The following is a 12,028-nucleotide window of genomic DNA, read 5'->3' as shown; positions in this document are numbered from 1 at the left end:
GACAGGAGAGGAGTCAATGAGGGAAGCAGAGTATTGCCCATCAGGTGAGCTCTGCTTTCCTTTTCCCTTTTGCCCTGGAATCAAGAAGAATCCAAGACTGGGCTATAGGTGCTGAAAAGAGGACTGGAGAGGAGAGAGGAACCATCTAGTAGCTAATGGAGAGCCTTCTCCCTACCCCAAGCTGGGTCCAGACTGGGTAGAGAGCACGGAAGGCTCCAGTTCGTCAGTGGACAACTAAGCTAAACCAAAGACCACTTCTTCACCTACTCGGTGTTAGGGCTTTAGAGGATTTTGTAGACCTCTCTCAGTCCTGGAATGGGTGCCATACGCTGTGTCTCCCTGAGCTGTGTAAACATCCAAAAAAGGGCTAGACCATCCAGCTACCTACCTCACATGCATACTCGTCAGGGAAGGGTTCACAGCTCGAGAAGAAATCCAGAAGAGTTGGGAAGGGTTCATTCTACTTGTCAAATGCTGCTGGTTTGACAAATAGCTCAATGGTGTAGCTCATTGTTGCTTTTTGATCAAAGTAATTACTGTGGAAAGATCATAGGTGGCAACGAAGCCCAGGTGAGCAGACCTGAGTTATAGAAGGTCCTGTGAGAGGACCCTGATTGAGGTGAGTGCAGAGTAACCATTTGACATTTATCAGCAATTCCTGTTATAATCTAGGTGTGTATCTTTGCCTTCTTTAAACTTCTTGATATTTCTGACATAAGGGAGTGATTTTGCACTGGGTCCAGTGGCAATTCCTGCAAAGTTGTATTTTGAGAGTTATGTAAGTTAAGTGTTGTTCCCTCATCTTACCATTTCCAGATTTGGTGATGGAGCTCAGGTTTTCCTTCTGTATCATCCTTCTTGATTTTATAGACTTTGAATATATCCACTGTTAGCAACTGCTGTATGTGTTTGTAGTGTATGTGCATGTATGTCTGCTATGCTCAGCAATCAGTGCTTCTCCACGGGGCTATCACCTTTCCTCCTGCCACATTCCTTCTTCAAGATCCTTGGCAATAATGTATTTACAACATGGATGAACTGGGAAAACATTATGCTAAGTGAAAGAAGCCAGACATAAAAGACTATATATTATATGATCCTATTTATATGAAATTTCCAGAATAGGCAAGTCCATGGAGGCAGAAAGGAGATTAGTGGTTGCCTGGGGCTGAGGGAATGGGGGAATGCGGAATGACTACTTAATGGGTACGGGGTTTCTTTTTGGGATAATGATTGTGGTGATGAATGCACAACTTGGTGAATATACTAAAAGCTACTGAATTGTACCCTTTCTTTTTGGGGTAATGATGTGGTGATGAATGTACAACTCGGTGAATATACTAAAAGCTATTAATTGTACTTTTGAATGGGTGAATTGTATGGTATGTGAATTACATTTCCTTGAGCTGCTTTGTAAAAAAAGAGTCTTGACAATACAGGACCCAGCGTGTGGGCTGGAGCAACTGTCAATGTGACATGACCACACTGAAGTGGGGGCAGATCTCGGGGAAGACTCCATGCAGGAGTGGCTGATACAGAATTCTAAGTCAGTTTAGAAGGGCAGAGGGTAACTCAGTCTTCAGGATTTGTGCAAGCCTCTCCCTTTACTAATTTATTCTTCTCTTACTCTTAGTCCAGTTGATAGATTTCTTGGTCACTAGTAAGCATGTGACTCCTTCTATCAAGACTCTGGGCAAATCCTCCTAGTTATTTGTCCCATTTAACTTTGATCCTGGAATCTACCTTTTCCATGGCATTTGGTTTGCTTTCTAGACTAACAGCCCAGAACAAATAGCCTACGAAAGAAACTTTGCTTTCCTTCAATTTTCTTCAGTTTTCTGTGATTTCCCTGAAATCAGGTTTCTTCACATCTCTTTAAGACATAGCTGTTCAAGGAAAGGTATTTTTCTATTTTTTCACAGAATTACAGCAATCGTAGACTCTGCACTTGAGATGTGCTTGTTTGTGTATGTTTTCCCCCTTTATGCAATAACTACAATCAAATTTATGTGTATAAAGTTAAAATAATATATATGACACTTGTCTGTTTGAAAAACAGAAAATATGAGCAAACAAGGAGGAAATAAATATCCCTGGAGTCCCACCATCAAGTAATAACCCTGCTAACAATTTGGCATTCCCCTTCAGTCTTCTTCACGTAAGTGTATATTTATAATTTCTTTATTGTCTTTTAAGTATAAATCTTTATACATGCCAAAGGATATATTTAACATTTTCTAAATTATAGTGCTTAATAATTATTGAACATCAATGAGCACAACATCTAAATCCTAAATTGATAATTACTAATACAGGTTCCTTCCCTATCCTATCCTCTGCTTCCCCACCCCAGAAGGGAAACCCTGTTCTGAATTTTGCATTTATCATTCCTTTCCCTTTTAAAAAAAAATTATTGTGGTAAAATGTATAGCATACAAATTGTCATTTTAACCATTTTTAAGTGTACAATTCACAATGATATGCCACCATCACCACTATCTGTTTCGAAAACCTTTTCATCATTCCAAACAGAAACTCTGTACTAATATAAGGAATAACTCTCCATTCCTGCCTCCACTAGCCCCTGGTAAGCGCTAATAAACTTTCTGTCTTTATGAATTTGCTTATTCTAGTTATTTCATATAAGTAAAATCATATAATATTCTTCCTTTTGTGTCTGACTTATTTCACTTAGCATGATGTTTTCAAGGTTCATCCATGTTGGAGCATGCATCAGAACATCATTTTTATGGCTGAATAGTGTTCCACAGTGTGTATATACTACATTTTCTTTATCCATTCATCTATTGATAGACACTTGGGCTGCTTTGACCTTTTGGCTATTGTGAATAGCGCTGCTATGAATGTGGATGTACAAGTATCTGAGTTCCTAATTTCAGCTCTTTTGGGCATATACCTAGAAGTGGAATTGCCGGGTCGTGTGGCAATATGTTTAAAGTATTGAAGAACAACCAAAGTGTTTTCCACAGCAGCTGCACCATTTTGCATTCCACCCAGCAATGTACAAGGTTTCCAGTTTCTCCACATCCTTGCCAACACTTGTTATTTTCCATTTTTTTAAAAATCACAGCTATCCTAGTGGGTGTGAAGTAGTATCGTATTGTGGTTTTGATTTGCATTTCCCTAATGGCTAATGACGTTGAGCATCTTTTCATATCCCTTTCCATTTAAAATATTATTTTCATGCCTATAATGCCTAAATACTGCATTATTTAGTTTTGCTTGCTTTTAAACTGGAATTTTTTAAATTTTGCTATATGTAGTCCTCTGGTGTTTCCTTTATTTTAATGTTTCTAATATTCATCTTCACTGTTAATTGAACAGTAGTTCATTCATTTCATTTTTGTATAATACTCCATTATGTGATCATATCACGATTCATCTTTTCTCCTGTTTCTGGACATTGTTTTTTTTTTATCTTCCTATTTTTTTTATACTATGAACATTCTTGTTTGTCTTCTGATGCATATGTGTAAGTTTCTCTACCTAGGAGTAGAATTATTGGGTCACAGAGCATATGAATGTTCACCTTTAAAATGTAATGGCAAATTACTTTCCAAAGCAAGTATATATATGAATTTAGTTTCCCAGAGCAATGTAAAAGAAGTTCTATGGATCCACATCCTCTCTGACACTGTTATTGTCATATTTCTATTTTTTGACAATATAGTGGGTATAAAATGGTATCTTATTATTGTCTTAATTTGCATTTCCCAAATTACTGAGATTTAACATCTTTTTGAATGTTTCTTCTTCAGCGGCATTCATTTCATGTGTTTGTCCCATTTTTCTATTGGATTTCTTACCTATTCTTTATTGAAATATAAGAATCTTTATATACATAGATATTGAAGATTTGTCCATTATTTGTGTCCCAAATATGTTACCATTTGTGATTTACCTTTAACTTTCTTTTGGGGGTCCTCTGATGAACAGAAATTCTTAAATTTTTTAATTTATCAATCTTTTCTTTTTTGTTTAACACTTTTTTGATCTTCTTCAATAAATCCTTTTTTGCCCCAAGGCTAAAAACAATAATCTCCTATTTTTTTCCTGAAAATTTTGTTTTTCACCTTTAGGTTTTTTGTCCATCTGGAATGTATATTTGGGTCTGATATGAAGTAGGGAATTGAATTTTTTTTTCCCATAAGAACAACCAACAATGGCAGCTTATTTTCACCTCTGACATTTATCACTGTTCCATATTTGGGTGGGTCTGTGTCTGGGCCCTCTATTTGTTCCATTTGTCATCTTGTCTATATTTGTGCTGATACCATAATACCTTAATCACTCTAACTTTATAATTCTTGATATCTGCTAGGTTACATCTCCTTGTTTGTTCTTCTTCAGCAATCTCTTGGCTATTCTACGACCTTTCCCGATTTACATTTTTCCCCTAAGTGGGATCGTAATGTTACTACTAGTTTATAATTTGCTTTAAAAAACACTTAATAATAATACCTTGTGAATATTTTCAGTATTGTAACATGATTTTTTTAATATTCATTTTTATTGAGATATATTCACATACCACGCAGTCATACAAAACAAATCATACATTCCATTGTTCACAGTACCATTACATGGTTGTGCATTCATCACCAAAATCAATCCCTGACACCTTCATTACCACACACACAACACAAAAATAACAAGAATAATAATTAAAGTGAAAAAGAACAATTAAAGTAAAAAAGAACACTGGGTGCCTTTGTTTGTTTGTTTCCTTCCCCCCATTTTTCTACTCATCCATCCATAAACTAGACAAAGGGGAGTGTGGTCCTTATGGCTTTCCCAATCCCATTGTCACCCCTCATAAGCTACATTTTTATACAATAATCTTCAAGATTCATGGGTTCTGGGTTGTAGTTTGATAGTTTCAGGTATCTACCACTAGCTACCCCAATTCATTAGAACCTAAAAAGGGTTGTCTAAATTGTGCATAAGAGTGCCCACCAGAGTGACCTCTCGGCTCCTTTTGGAATCTCTCTGCCACTGAAGCTTATTTCATTTCCTTTCATTTCCCCCTTTTGGTCAAGAAGATGTTCTCCATCCCACGATGCCGGGTCTACATTCCTCCCCGGGAGTCATATTCCACATGTAACATAATTTTATTGGCTGCGTGATATGTTATTATTTGAACGTATCATAATTTATTTACTCTATACCTCCTTTTTGGACATTTAAGTCATTGCGTTTTTCAGTATTATAAGCAATTCTGCAGGGAATATTCTTGTAGTAAAATCTTTTTAGCGTATTGATGATTATTTCCTCAAGATAGAAGTAGGATTTCTGAGACAAAGAATTTCATTAATTTTAGGGTTTTTGATATAAAATGCTAAATTATCTTTTAGCAAGTTTGTATGAACTGTGTGAGAGTGTAGGTCTCAGGGTACCTGTGCTAATAGTGGACATTTGCGGGTAGCTGAGCAGTGCCTCGACTTACCAGGCCTGGGCCAGGGGACCTGATATCACCCCCTGGGGAGGGTAGTAGGTACGGGCGTGAGTGCCCTCTGCAGCCCCCCCGAGCCTGAGGAGCGAGGTCAGGGCAGCTCCCTTTTCCTCACCCAAAATGCCACTGTCAGGGGAGGCTTGCCGGAGGAAACCGCCTTTCTCCCAACTGCCCTTTCCCCACTTCCTTATCTTACCCACACGCTCCCTTGTGCCAAGGCCACTCCTGCCACCGCCAGCGCGCATGCACCGTGGCCAGAACAACCCCCGCCCGTTGCAACGGCTCCTGCGTCCTCTCAGAACCAATCCTAGCCCCTCTTCCTTCAGTATTGCCATTTAAGGCTACTTCACCTCCTTTCCAGCCCTGCCCTTCTTACCAGCCTATATAACCTGTGATCACCCCTGAATAAAGCCTCTTTGGCGCATACTCCTACTGGATGAAGAGTGTCTTGTCCTTATCGCCGCCCTCCTCACCTTGCACGCCTCCCGCCGAGGACCCGGCCAAGTCCTCCGCCTCGCCCTCGCCTCCGGGAAAGAGCCCCCGCCGCTGGTACCCTTTAAGCAGCCCCGAGAGCTGAGGGCTCAGCTACCGGCCGCCCCTCCCCCTAGAAGCAGTAACCGCGACCGCAACTGGTGCCCCGTGTGAGGAGCGTCTCCACACAACAGTTCGGCAGGTCGCCCGCTCGCCCGGACGCCTCTCCAGCTTCCCGTCTCCTCACCTGCAAGGTAAGGGCCGCCTCTCCTTCGCCGCTTCCGGAGCCGTGGGAGGTTCCTTGCTCCGAAGCCGCTCCTCCCTTCCCCCACGCTCTCTTCGTCCTCTTGTATGCGCACTTCTATGACCCCCGTTCCTCCTAACGCTCTCCCTCTTCCCCTCCATTACTTTGCTGTAGTTCTTTGTATCTTTATTTCCTCATTTGGCGCCGTGTGCCTCTTTGCAACCGCCCCCCCTGACTGCTCCCGTTGCCAAAGGGCACTGCTTTCCGCTCTCGCCGTCTCCTTCGGCCTCAAGGCCACGGTTTATCTCATTCTCTCTGCTCGGTAAACAACTCCCCCTCCTCTCCCCTCAGCTATGGGTAATCGTATATCTACATGCCAGGCACCTCAAGTTCGTGCTCTAGCGGGTCTCCTAGACACGCATCGCTGTAAAGTGTCTGTCCGGCAGCTGCAGATATACTGGGACCTCCTGCTGCCCTTTAACCCATGGCTCACCACTTGCCATCTTTGGGACCCTGTTATTTATGATCGTCTTATTGATCGAGTCACCAACGCCATGGAACATGAGAGCAAGCGCTTCCCTCCCGGCTTGCTCCCCACCTTGATAACTATCCGCTCCTGCCTTCAAGGCTCCCTCCCCCCTGATCGAGGCCCCGTTAAATCCAAGGAGGCCCTATCAACCCAGCCAACAGATTCAGATAGCGATACTAATTCAAATCATGACTCGGACACGGAGTCCTTAGTCGAGCAGATTAACAACGCGCTCGAGGTGACTCCCAAAAAGCAAAATAACACTGCGACACGCCAAGATGGCGAACTTCCTCCTTCTTCTTCCATCGAGGGGAGGAAATGCTCCGGCGATGACATCAGCCCTAAGTTGGGCCGGAAACCGCATACGCTTTACCCCGCCCTTCCACAGGGCGGAGCTAGTCCACCATCTTATGCCTTGGGCACCGCCCTTTCACAGGGCGGGGCTGATCCACCATCTTGTGTCTTAGCCACGCCTACCGCGCCGCCATCTTGCGACGCTTGGGGCCTCCCATTCCCGCCTCCCCCTTCGGCGAGCTCCCCCTCGGAACCGCTACCGGCAGCTGCCGCCGCTCCTTCCACCCTGCCGACTAACAACCCCTGGCTGCCTTCTGCACCTCAAGGCAACCCTTGGGGCAACTCTCCCCCTACCCCCACTCCCGCGCCAAGCCCTCTGCAAGCGCGTCCTCCTTTCTCTCGTGCTTTTCGCTGCTTTCCTCTGAACCTTGCCCCCACCCCACAGAAACCGTATGACTGGTATCCCATTGACTCAGATACTATCAAGCAGCTTCGCAGGGCCGTCAGGGAGGACGGGTTAGGTAGCCCATACGCTTCCCAAATACTGCAGGATCTCGGCATGGACTATTGCATCCCCCAAGACTGGGCCTCGCTTGCCCGTTCCATTCTTAACCCCGGTCAGTTTGTTGACTGGCGTGCTCACTTCCAGGCAGAAGCAGCTAAGCAAAGTGAGCAAGACGCAGCCCTTGGAGTCTATCATCCCCCCGAAGCCTATTTGGGCACTGGAGCATTTCTAAGTGCGTCTGCTTATATTAATGTCCCTGCCACCTTCTGGACTGTCCTCAGAGGCATCGCCTTACGCGCGTTTGCCAATTGCTCTGCCTGTCGGCCTAATAAATTCACCAAGCTCTTCCAGGAGCCGAGTAAGCCTTTCGCCACCTTTGTCTCCAGAGTCGAAGAAACCTGCGCTCGAAAGGTAAGTAATCCCCAGGCCCAATATTACATGTGCCCATCCTCAAATCCTGGAAAATCGTACTGTAATTCCCCCAACGAGTACTACTGTGCATACTGGGGGTATGAAACATTAGCCACTAATTGGAAGCCTCCTGTTCCTGATCATTACCTTACCTTAAAATGGACCCCTACAGGGTGCAAACTCCCTACAGTTAACTGGCTCGGCCAAGAAAGTGAGAGATCCTGCACACATCTTAATCTTACAGTGCAGCTCCCCACTAATCCCTCCTGGTTACTCGGTCAAACTTGGGGCTTCAGAATCTACGAGAAAGGAACCGACCGAGAATCACTTATTCTAATAAAAAAGAAGGCTGTAAGCCAACCATACCAAAATACTGCTTTAAAAACACCCTCTGGCATAGGTCCCAATAAAGTCATTAACCCCCTTTTTCCACAGCTCTCCAGCCGCACCTCAGCTCCAACCAGCCGCACCTCAGCTACAAACAACGCATCGCCAACCCCACCACCCCAGCTTCCTCTGCCCCCTTCTCGTTATTCCTCTCCCCTCCTCAGCCTCATCCAAGCCGCCTTTACCTCAGTAAACTCCTCCAACCCCAATTTTACCTCATCCTGCTGGCTCTGCCTCTCCACCTCTTCCTCACTATACGAGCCCGTTGCCTCCAACCTCTCCTTTTCAGAAAGCACAGAAAACAACCCCTTGGAATGCAATTGGAATACCTCTGCCGTCCCCCTGACCTTTCATTCAGTCTCCTATACGGGAAAGTGCGTCCGCCCTCGCTCCAGTAACTCTCCCGACCTCACTGCCTGTGCTAGCTACTCATCTCCCAGCAGCTCGGCAAAATTTCTCATTCCTCATAACTCCTCCCAATGGCTCTGCTCCTCTACAGGACTTACCCCCTGTCTCAGCACGAATATCATCAGTGAATATAAAGAAACTTGCCTCCTAATTGTCCTTATCCCTAGGGTCTTATACCACAGCGAAGAAGACTTCTTCCTCCGTCTGGAAAGAACTGCAGCTCCTGCCCTTCTGCAAAAGCGAGAGCCCATCACCGTCCTCACAATTGCCTCCCTCCTAGGTCTTGCCGGCGCTGGCACCGGAATCGCTGCACTAGCCAGTCAAGACTCCGCCCTAACTCACCTCAGGGCGGCTGTTGACGAGGACATTCGTCACTTACAAAACGCTATTTACCATCTAAAAAATTCTGTCAATTCCCTCTCTGAGGTAGTGCTCCAAAACCGCCGAGGTCTTGACCTTCTCCTCCTCAAAGAAGGAGGCCTCTGCGCCGCCCTAGGAGAAGAGTGCTGTGTTTATGCCAATTCCACAGGTCTCGTCGAGGACAGCCTAAAAAGGGTCCGAGAGGGACTGGAAAAGCGTAAAAGAAATCGTAAAGCCACCAGTTATTGGTCCAGTTTTTTCACTCCCATCCTCCCATACATCCTTCCTTTTCTTGGCCCCCTATTAATAATTATTCTAGCTCTCATCTTAGGACCCTGCCTCATCCGCAAAATTGTCCAGCTTGTAAGAAAACAAACGGATGCCATTTTTTCCTCGTTCGTGCAAATCCAGTATCAGCGACTCGCCACCTCTGACGCCCCCCACTCCAAGATGACAGCCAACCCTCCGCGACCTCAACGCCACCGGTCAACCCGCCGACCGCGAGGCCCTTCCCAATCACCTGAACATCGCTCTCGCCTCGAGTTCCAGCTTCTCTGAACCCCTGAACTTTAAACCCCTCACCTTCGCCCAGCCCGCTGCAGCGAAGCCATTGTCAAGCGCCCGGGCACCACACCTACACTGAGCTCCAGCCTCACCGAGCCACCGTCAACCCCTTTTTCCCTTCCCTGACCTCCCCCTTCCCTCACCCTTAGCAGGCCTCTCCGGTAAAGCCTCTTCCTCTAATTAGAAAAGAAAGGGGAATTGCGGGTAGCTGAGCAGTGCCTCGACTTACCAGGCCTGGGCCAGGGGACCTGATATCACCCCCTGGGGAGGGTAGTAGGTACGGGCGTGAGTGCCCTCTGCAGCCCCCCCGAGCCTGAGGAGCGAGGTCAGGGCAGCTCCCTTTTCCTCACCCAAAATGCCACTGGCAGGGGAGGCTTGCCGGAGGAAACCGCCTTTCTCCCAACTGCCCTTTCCCCACTTCCTTATCTTACCCACACGCTCCCTTGTGCCAAGGCCACTCCTGCCACCGCCAGCGCGCATGCACCGTGGCCAGAACAACCCCCGCCCGTTGCAACGGCTCCTGCGTCCTCTCAGAACCAATCCTAGCCCCTCTTCCTTCAGTATTGCCATTTAAGGCTACTTCACCTCCTTTCCAGCCCTGCCCTTCTTACCAGCCTATATAACCTGTGATCACCCCTGAATAAAGCCTCTTTGGCGCATACTCCTACTGGATGAAGAGTGTCTTGTCCTTATCGCCGCCCTCCTCACCTTGCACGCCTCCCGCCGAGGACCCGGCCAAGTCCTCCGCCTCGCCCTCGCCTCTGGGAAAGAGCCCCCGCCGCCGGTACCCTTTAAGCAGCCCCGAGAGCTGAGGGCTCAGCTACCGGCCGCCCCTCCCCCTAGAAGCAGTAACCGCGACCGCAGACATTATCATTTTAAAACACATGTTCCAATTTGATAAGCAAATAATTTAAAACCAAGTTAATTTGGATTACACATCTGATTTCCATTAATCACATTTCACTTTCATGTTTTCCTAATGAAAAGCCATGGAATATTCATACTTTGAATGTTCTCCTGAGTGTATCTCCCTTTATTCCATCAGAGGAATTGAACCAGGCCCACTATGCCCATGGAGAATCAGACTGTAATGGTGACAGAGTTTATTTTGCTGGGATTTCTCCTCAGCAGAGAGGTGGAGCTGCTGTTCCTGGTACTGCTACTGCCCATGTTCTTGCTGACCCTCTTGGGGAACCTGCTCATCATCTCCGTTGTGCTGTCCCATTCCCGCCTCCACATCCCCATGTACTTCTTCCTGTGCAATCTTTCTGTCTTGGACATCCTCTTCACTGCAGTCATTTCCCCAAAAGTGTTGGCCAACTTAGTATCTGGGGATAAAACCATCTCCTTTGCTGGGTGTATCACACAGTGCTATTTCTACTTCTTTCTGGGCACTGTGGAGTTTCTCCTGCTAACCATCATGTCCTATGACCGCTATGCTGCCATCTGCTACCCACTGCGTTACAGCACCATCATGACACCTCCTGTTTGCATTGGGACTGTTATATTCTCTTGGGTGGGAGGCTTCCTATCTGTCCTGTTTCCAACCATCTTCATCTCCCAACTGCCCTTCTGTGGCTCCAACATCATTAACCACTTCTTCTGTGACAGTGGGCCCTTGCTGGCCCTCGCTTGTGCAGACACCACTCCCATTGAGCTGATGGATTTTATGCTTTCGTCTACAGTCATCCTCTGCTGCATAGTTCTTGTGGCCCATTCCTATATGTACATCATCTTGACAATAGTGCGCATCCCTTCTGCGAGTGGAAGGAAGAAGGCCTTCAACACCTGTGCTTCCCACCTGACCATCGTGGTGATTTCGGGTGGTATCACTGTGTTTATCTATGTGACCCCCTCACAGAGGGAATATCTGGAGATCCACAAGATCCCTTCATTACTGAGCAGTGTGGTGGCTCCATTCCTCAACCCCTTTATATATACTCTGAGGAATGACATGATGTTGGGGGTCCTCAGGGATGTGTGGGCCAGGGTTCAAGTCATTTTAGAAAAGAGGATGAGGACAGTGCTGTGGAGCAGCTTGTCCTCCAACAAAGACCACTGAGGAGGGGCTGATCCTTCTTCCTTTTCTCCTCTATGTATCCATTTTATAAAGCCCAGTATTAGAAAGAGAGAACTTGCCTTAGCAAAGGGGTGAGCTAGCTAAGAGATTCTGAATAGTCTAAAGTGGAAAGAACACCGGATTTGGAGGCAAGGTCTTGCACTTGGGCCTTGGTTCTGACTTGAACTCTGTGGCCACAGCTGGGTCACTGGCCACTCTGGCCCTCAGTGCTGTCATCTGAAGTGTGACAGCACTGGACTCGATGATCTCCAAGTCCCATCCTCTCTGAATAGTCTAACATTACCAGGAGGGCCATGCAGCTT

General features: G+C 46.2%; 1 protein-coding gene across 1 annotated transcript; it reads left to right on the top strand.

Annotated features, from left to right (window-relative positions):
* Positions 1-10,712: 10,712 nt before the first annotated feature.
* Positions 10,713-11,708, top strand: LOC119532960 (olfactory receptor 6J1-like). The gene has a single exon (XM_037835171.1). It carries the CDS (start codon positions 10,713-10,715, stop codon positions 11,706-11,708), a length of 996 nt encoding a protein of 331 aa, XP_037691099.1.
* The last annotated feature ends 320 nt before the right edge of the window (positions 11,709-12,028 follow it).

Source organism: Choloepus didactylus, chromosome 4 (assembly GCF_015220235.1).
Source record: "Choloepus didactylus isolate mChoDid1 chromosome 4, mChoDid1.pri, whole genome shotgun sequence".
Taxonomy (NCBI): Eukaryota; Metazoa; Chordata; class Mammalia; order Pilosa; family Megalonychidae; genus Choloepus; species Choloepus didactylus.
This window is presented reverse-complemented; position numbering and strand designations above follow the sequence as displayed.

What these genes read in the sequence shown, in the direction of transcription:
- LOC119532960 (XM_037835171.1), top strand. Translation starts at nt 10,713, where the DNA reads ATGCCCATGGAGAATCAGACTGTAATGGTGACAGAGTTTATTTTGCTG.